Raw genomic sequence first — 18,460 nt, forward strand, 5'->3', positions numbered from 1 at the left:
ACACCAACTTCCCTGGTTGGTATCCTCCATGCTCAGCTTGAATGTCGTAGTGTTCCTTCGTTCGGTCACTAGCGCTTTGAATATTTAGGCGCACTCGCTGATGGATGTCGTCCATCCTTTGACGTAGTGTGTGGACATAATCTTATCCAGTGACTTCTTCTCCCGATCGGCAACCAAACTTCAGATCACAGGGTAGGCGCACTTCCCGTCCCATAACGATGCTGACTGGAGTTTGCCCTGTGGATTCTTGGACGGATGAACGGTAGGTCAACAGGAACAGGTAAAGAAATTTGTCCCAATCTCTTTGGTGGTCAGAGACTACTTTGGCCAAATAACGGTTGATCGTTCTGTTCATGCGTTCAACCATTCCATCGGATTGTGGATGTAGGGCCATCGTCCTAGTCTTGCGGATATTAAGGACTTCACGGACGCCTTGGAAAAGATTGGACTGGAAGTTTCCTCCCTGATCAGATTGAAGCTCCATGGGAACACCAAACCTGTAGATCCATTCTTTAACAAGTGCATCAGCAATGGTGGACGCTTCTTGATTTGGCAACGCGTAGTCGACATTTTCCCAAATCGAACCCAAATCGACCCCTTTGCTGAAGTAATCCATCACTACCACAATGTATTTGTTGCCATCGTTCGTCTTCGGGAAAGGACCAGCCACGTCGATCGCTATTCGTTCGAAGGGACTGCCTACATTGTACTGGCGCATAGGGGCTTTACCACGCTTTTGTGGTCCATTGATGGCGGCGCAAACGTCAGATTTCTTGCACCAATCCCTCACATCTTCTTTGCGGTTCACCCAATAGAACCGCTCACGCAGCTTGCCAAGAGTCTTGGTGACACCAAGATGTCCACCGCTGGTTCCATTGTGAACTTCCTCCAAGACTTCCGGGACCCTCTTCTTTGGAATGACGATCTGCCTTCTCTCTTCTTGTCCCTCCGGTCTCTCGATCACACGGCGAAGTAATCCGTTATCTATTGCCAAGGAATTCCACTGGGCCCAGTACGACTTCACTTTAGGCGAATATCTGCAAACTTCCTCCCACGTTGGTCTTTGGTTTGCGTTTTACCAGTTAATTACTAAACCTAATTCTGGGTCACTGGTTTGGTCATTTGCAAGATCTTCGGGTTACCAAGTATCATTAACCACAGTTGTTCTTAGGAGTTTTGCTTCTTTCTTAGAATATCTCTGAAACAATGCTTACAGTCTTTAGCGCAAGGTCTTCTGGAAAGTGCGTTGGTATTTTGATGGATTTCCCCAGCTCGATGTTCTGTGTCGAGTCAAATTCTTGTAATCGTTCGATCCATCTAGCTACCTGCCCTTCAGGATTCTTAAACTGCAACAGCCATTTCAAAGCAGCATGGTCTGTTCTTAACAAGAACTTTCTTCCGTAGAGATACTTGTAGAAGTGTTCCACTGCTTTAACTACTGCTAGTAATTCCCGTCTGGTCACACAGTAGTTCCTTTCCGGTTTTGACAAGGTTTTACTGAAATATCCAATTACTTTTTCTTGACCATCCTGAATCTGAGACAAAACAGCGCCTAATCCAACATTATTAGCGTCGGTATCCAAGATAAAGTTTCCGTTGCCAAGATCGGATCAAGGTAGCTAAGTATGGGCGCATTAGTGAGGGCCTTCTTCAATCTTCGGAACGCCTCGTTAGAATCTGAGTCCCAGGAGAAACGCCTCTCGCCTTCGGTAAGTCTGGTCAATGGTTTAGCAATCGTGGCGAAACCCTGTACATAGCGACGATAGTATGTGCGATAGTATATATAGCCCCAAAAAGCGTCTGAGTTTCATGTTTGTCTTTGGGTATTGGCCACTCTTCCACTGTCTTGGTCTTCTGTGGATCTACTGCAACTCCCTGGGAAGAGACTACATGGCCCAAGTAGTGTACCTTTTCTTGACATATGTTGACATTTCTTAAGGCTAAGTTTCAAACCAGAGCTCGCTAGTCGCTTGAAAACTTCTTATTCTTAAGATGATCGTCAAAGGATTTCCCAACCACTATAATGTCATCCAGGAACAGTAAACAGGTAGTCCAGGACAGTCCCTTTAACACAGACTCCATTAGTCTTTCAGCCAATATTCACTCTTCAGATCTAAGGTAGTGAATATTGTCGATCCCGCCAGCGTGTCTAGAGTATCGTCTATTCTCGGCAGGGCATAGCTATTCTTTTTGGTAACATTATTGAGCTGCCGATAATCAACACAGAACCTGGTGGTACCGTCCTTCTTCTTTACTAGTTTTACCGGCGATGTCCACGGGCTGTTAGATGGTTTGATGACACCCTCTTCTTTCACTTCTCGAAGGATTTTGTCAGCTTCTTCGCGTTTGGCGAGCGGAAGTTCTCGAACGGCGGCGGCGCCGGGCGTATTAGTCATAGCCGAGTGACTTGGGGGCCGAATTCGAGGGGCTTAGGCCGAGTTCACACGGGTCCGCAACAGTATGGTAAGGTGGCACGGTAAGGTGGCTCAAAAAAGTGTGAATGAATTGGGATGACTTTTTTAAATGGAACATAACAGTACTTGTATATTAACCTCTCATTAGCCCTGTATATTATTGCATTTTTGGCTTCCTTTCTGATCACTTTACATAATTCTGAGATATTATTAAATATGTTTCGATAGTTTTGGCGATATTAATAAATAAAAAAGAAGCGTTTTCAACATTTTTAAAAAAATTATTAAAAATACAAAAAATGTACTAAAAAACGTTCTGAAATCAAAACTATACTAATAATATATTACAATTGTTAGTCTGTACTTACTATCCAAAACATATTTACAAAATTCCTAAGTTTTTTATTATAGGAGTTACAGTTGCCCGACGCACTGTTGCCGGGCTCGTAGAAAGAACTTTGAATCGTGGTAACCCCTATTTGCGGCAAGTTTTTGATAGGCACCCTGTGAAAACTGTATTTTCCTATTCATAAATATACGTATAAATTAGGTTTTGATTAAGAATACGATAAGCGTAATTATCATGCAGTCGGATCATGTACTAATAGTTGTATTTCATTATTTATTATTCAGTGAAATACAAAAAGTCGTTATTATCATATTTATATACTACTGCATCATTTGAACGAAATACAGCACTAATATTAGAGAAAAAATATATAAATCTTGGAAATGAATATTGGGAAGGGAAAATAAGCAATGAGCAAATGCAAGACCAAGACCTAGGTCCTGGTCTTGCTGGATCCAATCTTGGTCTTCGTCTTGATGAAATACTTTTACAAGTCTTGTATTTTTTAATAAATTTTTACTAGAGGCACAATGTCACACCATTGCACATTGTCGCAGATATGCCAATGCGACAATGATTAGAATGGTCGTTACCGGAAACAGTACTGGGAGAATTGTCAGGTTATATAGGGGCCTGAAACACCCTCAAAAAGAAAATTTCACTCCTCCCAGTGGATGACATACCAAGGATGTACCTACAACTTTGAGAAACACGTCACTGTAGTATTGAGCAATAAAAAGGATTGGAAGAGAGAAACGTTTGCTCGGCATATAAATAGACCATACCATAACGTGGCATACTGATGCTTCCAAAACCAAAATAGGGATAGGAATATTTGGGCAGAAAACTAAATACTCCTAACCAATAGGCACCTACCCCAGCATCTTTCAGGCAGAAATCTACGTTATCGAAAGATGCGTACAATTTATCTTAGATAGGAACTATCAAAAACAGGAAATATCCATCTTATCCGATAGTCAAGTAGCACTAACCGCGATCAACTCAGTAACCATCAATTCGAAGTTGGTCAAAGAATGCCTAGAGAAGCTGAACAAATTAGGCAATGAAAAAGCAACAAAAAAAGGTCGTTTTCATTCTAGCTAGAGCTAGAAAAAGAGCGAACACTCCGCTAACTGAACCAGAACCATTCTCCTTTCCAACTGGAAACCAACTTAAAGCAGAACTCAAGAACCTAGAAGACTGCATCCGTAACCTGAAAATGGAGTCCTCCAACGGTCCAAGACACTCGAAGAAATTTCTCAGAACTTACAACCCAAAAAAATCTGTCACGGGGTTTCTAATAGGACACTGTCTCCTCAACGAACACCTCAGTAGATTGAAGCTAAGAAATAACGGCAAATTCAGATTCTGTGAGAAAAATGGAGAAACACAAGAACACCTCATCCAATGGACTGGATAAATACTGGCTTTTGTCAAAGCCCTGAGACTGTATGATGAGTTATAATGCGTTATAACTCAAGAAAGGGGGACACGCAATAGATCTATAAGGTAAGGTAAGGGTCTGTAAGGTAAGGTAAGGGTCTGTAAGGTAAAGTAAGAGTATGTGCGGGTCTGTAAGGATCTGTAATGATAATGGAAGTCCGAAATTCTTTTAGTTTCACTAAAATCTGTCTATTAAAACAAACTAAAATATGTTAGGTAAATAAACAAAAAAAACTTTATAACATTTTTATTGATATAATTTTACCGACAAATATATAACTTCTTTAATGACTGCTATCACCACCATCCTCTACAAGCCATTAGTATATATTTATTTATATATTCCCTTTTTTAATCCTATATACGGATTTTTATATTAAAACCACGTATGATTATTTATATTAAAGCTAGCAAAAAACATATATCACAAAAGTATACAAATAATGATATAAAAAATAATTTGGAATAAACAAGATGACCTTTTATCATAAAATCAACGAATATTGCCAATAAAGTATTGTGGAATAACAAACAAAAACGAATACCTAGCCTATACCTATCATATTAAAATTTTAAAAGGACAAAACAAAATTTAAAAATATACGTATGTCTTTTTGTACACAACTTAACATAATATTTTAATAATTTATATACAGTGAGTGTCAAAAATATACCAAAAAAAACAAAAACATACATAGTGATTATAATGAAATTGTCCCTGCAACAACAATGACTTTTTTATCATGTCGGTCAGTAACATTACATAAAACAAATTTAAAACATTTTTATGATTCTAATTTAATAACAAATTCCGTGAATAAAAAAATAAAAAATAAAAAACACCGAACTAATTATAATATCCTATATTACAGGGAGTTTCAAAAAACAAGTGCCATCTCTCGTGGGCAGATTCCTCACGTAAAAATAAGATTTATGTATTTTTCATATGAACATAGGTTCAATTCTGCTTTGTTTCATAGCTACAGGGTGTTAAAGTCTTAATAATCTTTCGATTTATTATAATTTCCTTCCAAGTACTTTCAGTTTCAAGTAATTCGAATGGAATTTTGAGGGTAAAAGTTACTATAAATGCGACATATTTTTCTAAAACAAAGGATGTACGCCACTGAATTTTTTTCTCCTGTTAGCGAAATAGTTTTAAAAAGCAGTTTAATGCCGATTAAAAGTTGTCTCTTGATATTTTGTCGATTTCGGCCTCCTTTATGAGATAAACGCAATTTTATTAATTTGCCTTGATCCAAGTCTTAAAAAAATAGCAACCTTTAAAAAAATTAGTATCATTCAGTTGCGAAAGTTTTAAATAAGTACTCATTGATTCCTCATCAAGAAATATGAAAAAAGTTCCTATAAACATGGGTACGGAAATTTTTAGTAATTATTTTAAATACCATAATTCTTTTAGTTGAAATTGCTGTAGGTTGGACTAATAGTAATAATAACTAATAGTAATAATATTTAATAATAAATTAGGTAAAATATATAATTGATTAATTTTATTAATTGTGATTAATAAAATTGCGTCTATCTCATCAAGGAAGGACGAATTCGATAAAATATCAAGACATAACTTTTAATTAGCATTATTTAAGGGCCTATACAATGTTTTTTCTTTGAAAAATATTCCAGTGACAACCCATATGCACGTTCTTGATTAATTTATCGACACTTTTTTAGCATTAAAATCTGTAACACTTATAGTAACTTTTACCTTCAAAATTTCATTCGATTCACTAAAAGTACTTGGAAGAAAATTATAATAAATCAAAATATTATTCAGATTTTAACACTCTGTAGCTACGAAACAAAGCAGAATCGGGCTTATGTTGATATAAAAAATAAATCTTATTTTTACGTGAGAAATCTTCCTACAAGGGAAGGTACGTGTTTTTTGAAACACCCTGTATAAACTTCACAATGCCTAAAATTTACCAGCATGTTCTGTGATAAAAAATATAAAATTAATTTATAGAAATTTTTAATTATTTTATACTAAAAATGAGTCGCACTAGTAAATGTTTAGATACACTTAAACTATTAAAAATAAAATTTTAAAAAAATGACAAAGTTACTGTGAACATAGGTATCTTATATTATATTCCAATATAAGATAATATCGAATAAGGAAATATGAAAAAAAAAATAAAAAGATTTGGTTGGCCTTTTCGGTAAAAAAACTGTGATTATCATTAACCAAAGTGATCAGCGTTTCAATAGGGTCAGATTTTATTATGTATATACAACGGTATTAATAAAAACAAATATAAAAATTGCAAATAGTTAAAAACTAAACTTACGTTTCATATACAGGGTTGTTCACCACATACGACACGGAGTATTGTAGCTAAACGACTAGATTTTTACAAATTGTAAGTTTTGGGTTCGTTGAAGGACTATTAGAGCTACAATTTAAAAATATTTTTACAAGATACAGAGTGTCCCAAATAAATAAATAATATCAAAGTTGTATTTTTTTAAATGGAACACCCTATATATTATTACATTTTTCGTTTCTACGATTAAAATAAAGGTACATTTGATGAAGGTTTATTACACTTAAACCTTACCGTTTTTGAAATATTTTCAATTTTGTGAAATTGCAGTTATAAATTTTAAGGCTTCGTTTCTCCGAGGATATCAAAGTTTTTAATACTAAATATTTACTGAAGTTTATTTATTGATCAGTTATTGTGTTGCAATAATAAAAACTTTACTACCTTATACAGAGTGTCTAAAAATTTATTTTAAATAATTACTAGCTTTAAACGGCAATAACTTGTTTAATTTAAATGGAACACCCTGTATATTTTATGAGAATCAGATGCACAATTTAATTGTCTATCAAATAGTATTATACCATTTTTTACCTATCTCTTCAATTTAGAACTAATTTATCAATATACCCATGGAATACTGACATTTTAAATTATTTTTAAAGATGTACCAAATTTTTAAAGAGTACAGATACTAATATTGTCGATATAGTTCGTTTATTTCATTAAAAGAATATAAAAAAACTGTTTAAATATTTGTTAAAGAGGACCAATTAATATGATTCCAGTATTCAAACTACATTAATTGACTGTTTGCGTTGATTAATAATAATTGCTCCAAATACTAAAAAACTGAATTATGTATGTGTATTAGACAGTGTGGTAAAAAGTAACACCTTAAAAATGATATTTAATTTTTTCACAAATGCTTATTTATAACAACAGAGACGTTCATTTTCATAACTTATTATTATATTGATTTCTGATTCAAATCCACATTCATTTAGAATAATGTGTTATTAACGAACACAATTAAGTATGTAGTTAATTAGTATTTGGGCGGAAATACTGGTGGTCTATTTAATTAATGGTATACTCTTTTATAAAGATTTAAATAGTTTTCTTTTTGCATACAAATGGGGCTACTAATATTATCGTTTTACTAAAAACGATAATATTACTAGCCTGTACATTTTGTACATTTGTTGTTTTAAAAACAATCTAAAATGTCAATATTCCATGGATATATTGATAAATGAGGTCTAAATTATAAGAAAATGCATTTTCTACGAAAACTTGAAGGAATAGGTAAGAAGTAGTATAATACAATTTGATAGACAATTGAATTGTGCACCTGATTCTCATAAAATATACAGGGTGTTCTATTTAAATTAAATAAGTTATTGCCGTTTAAAGCTAGTAATTATTTTAAAAAAAATTTAGACACTCTGTATAAGGTAGTATAATTTTTATTATTGCAACACAATAACTGATCAATAAATAAACTTCAGTAAATATTTAGTATTAAAAACTTTGATATCCTCGGAGAAATGAAGCCTTAAAATTTATACTGCAATTTCGCAAAATTGAAAATATTTCAAAAACGGTAAGGTTTAATGGTCATAAACCTTAATCAAATTTACCTTTATTTTAATCGTAGAAACTAAAAATGCAATAATATACAGGGTGTTCCATTTAAAAAAAATACAACTTTGATAGTTTTTATTTATTTGGGACACTCTGTATCTCGTAAAAATATTTTTAAATTGTAGCTGTAATAGTCCTTCAACGAACTCCAAACTTACAATTTGTAAAAATATCATCGTTTAGCTACAACACTCCGTGTCGTATGTGGTGAACAACCCTGTATAAGCCCTTTTAACAAAATTTAAATAATTTTATTCTTGAGAATGTCGTACTATAATAATTAGTATTTCAAACGTTTACAATATTTATGCTGTAAGTACGATATTATAGTTGTACTAAATAAAAATAATGAATATAAATAACCGCTGTGACATGCTCTTATCAAGAAATTTGATTAAGCAGGCCATATACACATTTACGATTGCTCTTAGTGTTATTGTTTATTGTCTTTGACTATTTATATCTTGCGAAATACTAATTTTATAAAATATTTCAATTACATAAACTGTGACAAAATATTTACCAGATTAAAAATATCATAACTCATGACCTGTTCAATTATATTTATTTATAATCGCATGTATAAGTATGAATTAATTTTGTTTACTTATTAGTGTTTTTGAAAACTTTTATCAATGCCCCAACTAACATAACTTTAGAAAACCATAGTGAGATGATTCTTGCATGCACATATCAATTAACTAAGCCTATTTAGAGTGACCATCAAATAGTTTGCAACAATTGGAAAAATATGTTATCAAGTCATTTCAAAACAGATGATTATGCCTGACCAATAAAAAAATAATTTTATCATTGTCAGGTCCCAAATGTCATAGAAATTATATAATTTTCACAATTCAGAATACAGTTACCATGTTGTAATGGATAATATAAAATAATAACTTGAATCCGGTGTTTAACCTTAGTAATTTTTTGTTATTTTTAATATAAAATTCAATTAAAGTGATTAAAAAGTACTCCCTCAATACAAAAAGAAATGCAACAAAGTTTGCCTTTACAATTTTTACAATTAAGGAATAAATAATAAATCAAATTCAATACAAATTTCACTGGTTCGAAATGAAGCGTAGAAAATTGTGACGTCACCTATTAGCATTTGAGTGAATAGTTGACAGAGGGCGCGAGCCTCTGAAGAATGATATTATAGCGTGTCTACTTCTCTGCTACCGTGTTTACACCATATATCTTAAAATCACGTTAGATTCTATTCTTTATTACCCCAATATTAAATTTACTTATAAAGCTAATAAGTAATACTATAATTAACAGGTTACTAGGTGCCCGGTGGCGTAGAGGTACAGGCTCTCGTCTACCAATCTGAAGGTAGTGGGTTCGAATCCCACACCCGGCATTTCATCAGCCGACTATTTTTATTAAAATAAAAATAGTTTGGGTACCTAGGTCGACTCAGCCTTAAATGAGTACTTGGGATTCACAATCCTGAGGTAATTATAGGCGGTTGAAGCGTAGTGCTAGCCACATTACCTTTCTTGAATACCGAACGGCTCTAGTATGGCAAGCTGTACCTTGCTACTCCCAAGGCGTTAAACGCTATACACGGGAGCTATTATTATTATTATAACAGGTTACTGCCATTTTTATCTAAGCACTAAACACTACCAAAGCTGTTCGGATGTTCGAGGCGTTCGAGGGTTCGAGGTTAGATTTGTATTTTGTGGATTTGGCGTTTTGCGTTAAATATTTTGTGTTTTCAATTTTGTTTTATTGTACCCTCTTTATTATTTTTGTAATGAAAGGTGTTAAAATTTGTTTTGTAAAGGGCTGTCTAAATAACTCTGAAGGCTCTCCAGAAAAGGTTTTTATAACTGTTCCTTTGGATGAAAGCCGTCGAAGAGCCTGGTTTGAAGCGGCAAGACCACAATATGTCAGCAAAAGTACGAGATTTTGCTGTGAAGATCATTTTAACTAAGTTCCTTAAGTTTTATTTTACAATTAATTTTATATCTACTTTAAAATACATTTAGAAAAATGGTTTTTATTTACCTTTGTACCTGGTGGCAAACTGTGACACTTTTGATAGGTGACGTCAGAGATTGCAAAAGTGTAAATTTGAAATTCTTAATATTGATTAATTAAAAAAAAATGGGATGAAATTGAAGTAAAATAAAAAAATACGGGTGTCATAAAATTGTATGAAGATTAATTATTTGTAATAAAAAAACTATGGTTAAACTACGGATTGTCGCACTGAAAATTATTGAACAATTTAAATAATTGGATTCTCTACTTTAGAGGAAAAAAAGTGTGTGTTAGTTGAAGTTTTCTTATTTTATAGGCCGATGCAAGAGGAAATTCAGTATTTTTAAATTAAGAGAAGTAGAAGAGAATTTTTTTGCTTGGAGGGCATTTAAAAATTGTCAAACGAGAAATATAATGCTGGACATCTTTGCTCTTTGATACTTTTCGATACATTTTCATCTAATCCCAGTTTTTATGTGTTTAAATAAGAATTTGTTTATTTGGTCCTATAACAGTTATGACATATGTCAAAATTCGTTTTAATATATGTCATGTTAGAACATGTTTTTGAGCAACTTTGTTTTTGGACCTGCTGATCTGATCCCACCATGGGTTTAAGATAATGTAATAACTCCCTTTATTGCAAACTGTTTCGTGGTTACCTACATCATCATGTTATAAACTCAATTTTTAAAACTGTAGATTCAAAAAATATAACAATTTTATTTAATGCAAACTGAAATTACTAAACAACACGTAACCAATTGATATCTTACATTTAACAGTTATTAAATATTTTGACAATTTGCTGATAAAATTTTCCATTAACATGAACATTCATAAATCTATTCTATGAATAAAATATAGTATTTAGTTTTAAATTACTTTTAACAAACATTTACTTCGTTAAGTTACTAATCTCATCGTCAAAGATAAATAAATAATTCGTCCAATAGCGTTGTCTATATAACCGCGTTTAACCCTGTCCGAAAAATTCACGGGTGAACAAATATCATGAAAAGACTTTTAGGTTTTTCCCCACTAGAAGAAAATCTACAAAATAAAACCTCCACGTTTTTTTTGTCCCACGTTGGGCGCCAAAATTTGACACGCCTCTGTGAATCGAAAAAAATTCAAAACTAAATTCAAATAGGCAAAGCTCGTCACGTTATTTAGGACGTTGCCTCTCCAATCTCCTTCAAAATAAAAATAAATTTAGGAAAAAGTTCAACTTCGGTATACCGGGTGCGTCTCAAAAGTGGCTCACCCCTGTAACGTTTTTATTTTTTCAAATAAATAAACGAAATTTGGTACGTCAGTATTTGACATAAATTAGTATTGGCTGACGCATTCACTTGTTTTTGGCCACTTCCTGTTTTACCGGAAATAACTACAACTTTTGATTTGTAAATAGCAGCCTCGGTATTTTTTTACTTTACTTAGTATTCGATAGAAAATGTAACTCTGAATAGAATGACATATCATATGTCAACTTTTGACATTTTCGCTTAAAAAATAATATTTTAAATTCCGATCTAGAGTGCCATGGCTGTGTTAAAAACACTATTTTTTAATCAAGGAGCTTTGGAAAAATAGATTTCATCATCTAATGTTTTCGTGTCTTACCCTGGTCGGTTAAAAGATACTCAAATCGTATTTTTAATCGTATCTCAGTTTTTTCAAATGGAACAAGAGTGGCTCATTACCATATTTGGACAAGCATTTTTTACAAATAATTTGGTACCACACACTTGGTATTTCGAATCAAATTGTCGTTAAGAAGCGCATGTTACAATTTCAAATAAACCATATGAGAAAATGTCAAAAGTTGATATATGATATGTCATTCTATTCAGAGAGTCATTTTCTATCGAATGAAGTAAAAAAATACCGAGGGTGCCATTTAAAAATCAAAAGTTGTTTTCATTTCTGGTGAAACAGGAAGTGACCAAGAACAATTGAATACGACAATCAATCCTAATTTATGTCATATACTAACACACCAAATCTCGTTTTTTATCTGAAAAAATAAAAAAGTTATAGGGTGAGCCACTTTTGAGACGCAACTGGTATTGACAAAAAAGGAGTGTTATATTATCTGATTGCAATATCAACCAACCTCTTACTTTGTAAATTTTCTTCTAATGGCGAAACACTCAAAAGTATTTTCGAGAAAGGAACCCTCCACAAGGGTAAAAAACAAATGTGTCGTAAAAAATAGACTAATTAATCAGTTGTTGTTTTTGTAGAGGTAAATATCCCAGATTGAGCCGCAGTTGTTCCAAGAACACAAAGGTGAGAATGGTTTGCGGTGCCAACCTAACGAAGGCCGGTACGTAACCCTTGAAGAAACCCATTGGTCCCAACTTAGCCGTATGCACGATTATAGCCCACAAGGAAGAGAACTCGCCGGGTTTGGCGTTCATGGCCCGAGTTTTTAACACGTCCAGAGGCTGAGTTAATGATGTGGCGATAGCACCCTGCAGAAATAATAAATTAAGTTAAAAAAAACATTACATATTGAAAGTTTTGGTTAGTTATTTAGACAATTCGGTACCTATATCGTTATATGTTTTGTAATCGATTTATTTTAGTCAATCTCGTAAAGGGTGGTCCAGTAATAGACAGTAAAGCATGACAGAAAATGTTACGTATCTCTCGAGAAGTAACGCAGAAACTTACGTTACGGCTGCTAAACTTATGTAACTTAGTAACTGTTTACTTAGATATCTTGGTGAAGTAATGTCAAAATTACATGCTGCCTTTTATAGTTCATATCAAATATACTTTTAGTCACATGATTAAGCTTGACCGGCACAGCGTTGTCCACTTTTACATATTTTCTTTTAATGAAAATATTTTAGGAAACAAAAATAAATTAATTATGGATATATAAACAGTTATTATTTACATTAAAAGAACTCAACTCCTTAACAGCACTAAAAGGACATAAAGGACCATTACTACCGCTTTCCCGTTCAAAATATTCTAATAAAATCGTGATGAGTTTTTTAAGGCTATTACGCTATCTTGTACACCTTGTTAACATGACTGCAAAGACTGCTAATAAAAAAATTTAAGCTTAAAGTATCATTAACAATTCATTTAAATCAAAAAGTCGTAATACAAAACTAAAGTATCAAAAGAAATGACAATATCAGGAAATAAATAAATTAATGTGGCAACTTGACATTTTTTACTGCAGAGCTATCACCTGAATCCCCAGCGGAAAATTTAAATTACAGTTAGTCAGCCTGGCGCCGAATATGTCCGTGATTGGCAAAAATGAATTTAAAAATCGCGCCCTCGATTACGTAACTAAAGATTTAATTGGTACTAAATATATATTCTTTAACCGTAGCGTTTAGGTGTGTGGGTTAAAAGATAATCGACAATCGGGTCACCGACATTTAAAGGTACGTTCCACCAAAAAACATTGACAAACAAACATTCGCAACTCTTTGTGAATGTTTGAAAACGTTTGCAAATGTTGGTTCGTTTCTATTTTTCTCTTTTTGAACAGGACAAGAATTCGTGAATTAACAGTGAGTTTGTGAACATTTGTCAACGATGCGGAATATTTGCACAAAATGGCTCCGCGAAAAACGAAAAACAGCTATTGTAAATGCCGCTGCTTTTATTATAATGTGTGTATTAAAAAATGAGACTATGAAAAAAAAGAAAACATAGATTTTGGACGTCACACTTCTTGAAAACAAGAAACTCAGTACAACTGATTCGTAATATAACAACAGATGATACGTAGAAGTGGCCTATTTAGGAATTTCTCTAGAATGTCACAAGAAGACTTTCAATACTTAATATCGTTAATCGGTCCTAAAATAGGTAAAAAAGATACAAAGTACAGAGACTGTATTCCTGTGGAACTGAGATTGGCATAACACTTCGGTTTTTAGCCACCGGAGATTCATACAACAGCCTATATCTCTTTAGAGTTGTACTCAGAGAGTACCCTGTATCTCTTTAGAGTTTCCAAGCCACTTATATCAAGAATTATTCCCGAGATTATTTAGCTTTCAGTACGTGACAATGTCCACTGTAGTTTCCATTTTTTCTGCTATATCACACCATGCATCATGTTTTTTAAAATTGTTGTGGTATCTAATCTATATAATGGTTTTAACAATAGTGGTTTTAATCTATATAAATCAATCAATTTCAAGTACTTTTCATTATCCCACTCCATTTTTAATTTATATCGACACAAAATGACACGTTCAAATTCAAATGGTCCCTGTTTTAAAAAAAGGTTCGTTTAAACCTGTTTCCACAGAACCCGCACAAACAGCGAATTCCTTTGATGTACCGACATCGGCCGGAACATCGCCAATCGGTTTAATGCAAACATTATGCGCACTTGGTGGAAACGCCACCTTAAGAAATACTTTATTAAACATCCTTTTTTGGGTGCTGAGGAACCATTAAAAACTACTAAAGTACATGATCTTGAAACATTATATGGAGCAAAAAATGCCCAAAAATGCCTGCTATGCCGTAGAAAATGTCAAGTTGCCACATTTATTTATTTATTTCCTGACATTTTGATTGGTTTTGAAACTCTAGTTTTGTATTACAAGTTTTTGGTTTAAGCGAATTGTGTTGTGATGCTTTAAGCTGAATTTTTTTTACTAGCAGACCTTGCAGTCGAAAATTGTTCTTTTTAAAACCACTTTTGGTGCGAAGTGTACAAGATACCGAAGCAGCTTAACAGCCGTTACAAAAAACTCATCACAACTGTATTAGAATATTTTGAGCGGGAAAGCGGTAGTAATGCCACCTTATGTCCCGTAAGTATCTTTAAGGGGGTGAGTTTTGTTGATGTAAATAATAACTGTTTATATATTTATAATCAATTGATTTTTGTTTCCTAAAATATTTTGATTAAAAGAAAATATGTAAAGCATAATCACGTGACTCAATATTTGGTATAATCTATAATTCGATTTAAACTGTTATTAATACTTAATAATAATAATATCTTTCTCAATCAAACCAAAGAGTTCATATTATTATGTTTAATACTTACGGCCATCAAGCTTGATAGAAAATGTGTGGTAAGGTTGTCGCCAAAATATCCGGAATTCAACAATGTTACTTTAATTTGATCGTAAAACGACAGTTGCCCGACGGTCATAAATACTGCTCTTGAAGATGCTGTGGTCGCTCCACTAAACAACCTTAGTATACCTTCCTCTTTGTAGACACGAATTAGTCCGTCCAAGGCATGCTTGTAGCTGAAATAAATTTATTTTAAGATGTAAACAATATCTGTGACAATTTTAAAAACTTAATAAGCACCATAGACCAATGTCACGTACTAGATATAGATGAGACACTGAAATAAAACAAATAAGTCCGTCATTTAGAGCCACCTGGTAATCCGGAAGAAACTAATGGAGAGTTTTGGCATATCATAATGTTAGCGTTAGCATATTTATTAACGCTAACTAAAACGGTAACGTTATTCAAGCGCAAAATTATTCCTTGTAAAATATAATATAATAAATATAGACTTGTTTACCATATTTTATGTTTTATTAGATCATTAGAAGTGTAACATATTCAAAACTAAAAATAAAATTATGAATACATACATTTTAAACACCAACAATAGAATAGATAGCGCCTATTTTTTGGTTTAACAAATAAATTATAATGTAGTAAAAATATTATAGACTACTAATTAACTGTTACTAAAAGTACTATATTACCAACTATGTACTTACTTATTTATGATTAAACATTTTATTTATTTCGTTCATAAATGTATTATTAATCTAAGATGTCTAAAATGTCTTTATTATAAAAGTTTAGTATAGTAAACGCCACGAATGTTTGGGAGTGATTCATCGCTTGATGAAGTTAGAATCGACACGCGCGCTATCATTTTTACATTAAAAACGTAAATTTTTACCGCAGACGTAGGTTTTTAAAGGCCCGTCTAATCATCTGCCTGCGCTCCTCCTACTTATTCAAAAATGTTAGCGTGATTGACAAAGGCGATACTATATCGCGTTTCTTTGATTGATTCGTTTTTGTGTGTCAGTCCATTGGTGTGCTTGCAGTGCGACCAGTGGGGCATTCCATTTTATATTTATAACCAAATATATGTTTTGACAAGACTTTGACAGTTTAAACAACAAATTACAACAGATTATATATTGATTATTATATGACTTGAAACACACCACGGCACTGGAATTAAGTTTTATGTAACTTTGAACAGATTAGTTCACATGGTAGCGACCGATGAATCACTCCCAAACATTCGTGGCGTTTACTTTATCTCACACGAAAATGATGATCGACTGTAAATATCAAAATGTACAAACTAACAAAAAAACACAAATCACCGAACTTTCCGGCAAATCAGAAATATCTGAATTAATAATTATTTAAAAAGGATTTAAAAATAACTTGACGGATTACCAACATTTTGACAACTAGACCATAGATGGTAGTAAATATAGAGGCTGTCATGTCATCTTCATAATAAATTAGAAACCTGTACTTTAATGTCTTTTGCGCCGTCTGGCGATGCGGAAGAAACTAAACTTGTAGTTCCATAAAATTATCATTGAGTGTCTAGGGCCTGATAAGCACAAAGTTTATTTGAAGCTGACAGATACATTATCAAATTTATATAATTACTATCTAACTATACTGTGTTTTTTTTCTCAGGTAAGATTTCGACAGACGATGACAGAAGAAAAACAGATGACGTCCCATACCAATCTATTTATTTTACTAAAAAAAGTTTCTAATATTTTTTAAGTTAATTATGAATGGGTTTAAATATAAATCCGTCATGCGTCATGCGTCATGCGTCGTCTCTTGTTGTTTTTAACCAGTTTTATTGGTTTATTTCAAAAATGAGAGATCATATTTCAATTTTATTGGTTTGACGATGAACGGCAAACGGACGCCGATGCGTATGAACTTGGGTGGACATACATAACCGGTTCCCATAAAAGACTAACGGTACAAACAGAGTGGGGCATCTCGATGCGGTGCTCGCCGCTATGCATCCTACGCGCACGTTTTAAGCACTGTTTTAAAACGGCGAGTAAGTGCGCGTAGGAGCATCAAGGCGAGCATCGCATCAAGAAGCCTCACTATGTAGGTACCCTAACGTACCATCGATCGCCGTGAATCACCCTATACAATAAAAATAGAACAAAAAAGACAAAGACTTGACTAAAAATTATGAAAAATATTTGTTTAATTGGTATACATACTTTCTCCGTTTTTCCGCAGGTAATTTTATATCGTTCTGCATTCTTACATTAACCATATCACCTGGTGTCCCTACGAAGCCCCCAGCGCATCCTAGAAGTTATTTCTTTTAAGTAAAAGGAACCCTTCTATTTATATAGGGTGATTCACAGCGATGGCACGCTAGACGTTTATGGAGGACCAATGATAGAATTTTTTCGAAAATTTGGGTTTTGGCATCTTATAAAGGCCACTGCTCCATCTATCCAAAATATTTTCAGCGTTACAATGTTGCCGCATCATTAGAAAAGTGGTAGCACCTTTCTTATTTTAAATGGAACACCCGGTAGATTATTAAATTTTTGGAAACTACTTTCATATCTCATAATTTTTCTATTTTCCTAACCCATACCTGTCTCTAACATTTTTTGAGATAATAAATAAAACATGAGTAAAATTGACAAAAGCATGATCTTGAATAGGCACTGGTAAAAGCATGAATTGGACATTTTAAAATTTGTAATTTGGATTATAAATTAACGAAAGTCGGTATATTCGATCTGTCTAAACCAACTGATTGGATATTACACAGAGAGAGCAAAAATATTATTATTTTCCGTTTGTTATAAAATTGCTCAAATTTTTGTTATTTTAAATTCAACCCTATGAATATTATTCAAAAAATCAAAAGACTAATAAAATTGTTTTCAACGATATATCATGTTCCTTTACCTAAACCTTCCGGTTTCTTAAGTAGAGCTATTTAAAAATTAATAATAATTTTATTCTATTATTATAGTTTCATCTCAAGAATTTCGTTGACATCTTATAAAAGATTTTTTTTTAGAAATGTAGCACGTACACTCCAGAGAGAAACTAATAAATAAAGTGAGAGGGCTTATGGAATAGGGCATTTCGTAGACAAGTTTATTTTGTCACCGCGCTTCCCAGACGCGCATAGCGTTTAGGCGGTCAAAAAAGGAAGTTTTCAACTTTGCAAGTTAAACATTTGACAGGATTAATTATATTGTCAGTAGCTTTTTCTATTTCTTAGCTCTAGAAGGATATAAATAAGTTGA

The 18,460-nt window shown here is 33.0% G+C and overlaps 1 protein-coding gene across 5 annotated transcripts in view; it reads right to left on the reverse strand.

Annotated features, from left to right (window-relative positions):
• The window catches only part of LOC115881786 (mitochondrial dicarboxylate carrier), an 81,047-nt gene that overhangs the window by 51,539 nt on the left and 11,048 nt on the right, over positions 1-18,460 (reverse strand). For 4 of the 5 annotated variants that reach the window (XM_030899440.1, XM_030899439.1, XM_030899441.1 and 1 more), the window contains exons 4-5: positions 17,405-17,495; positions 15,193-15,400 (exon numbers count right to left, since the gene is read on the reverse strand). In XM_030899440.1, the coding sequence (XP_030755300.1) occupies positions 15,193-15,400; positions 17,405-17,495 (299 nt within the window). Of the gene's footprint in view, positions 1-12,167; positions 12,626-15,192; positions 15,401-17,404; positions 17,496-18,460 lie in introns of those variants that run through there. The other variant, XM_030899443.1, reaches the window with a different exon arrangement.

Source organism: Sitophilus oryzae, unplaced genomic scaffold (assembly GCF_002938485.1).
Source record: "Sitophilus oryzae breed Bouriz unplaced genomic scaffold, Soryzae_2.0 scaffold_1740_pilon_pilon, whole genome shotgun sequence".
NCBI classification, from domain to species: Eukaryota; Metazoa; Arthropoda; class Insecta; order Coleoptera; family Curculionidae; genus Sitophilus; species Sitophilus oryzae.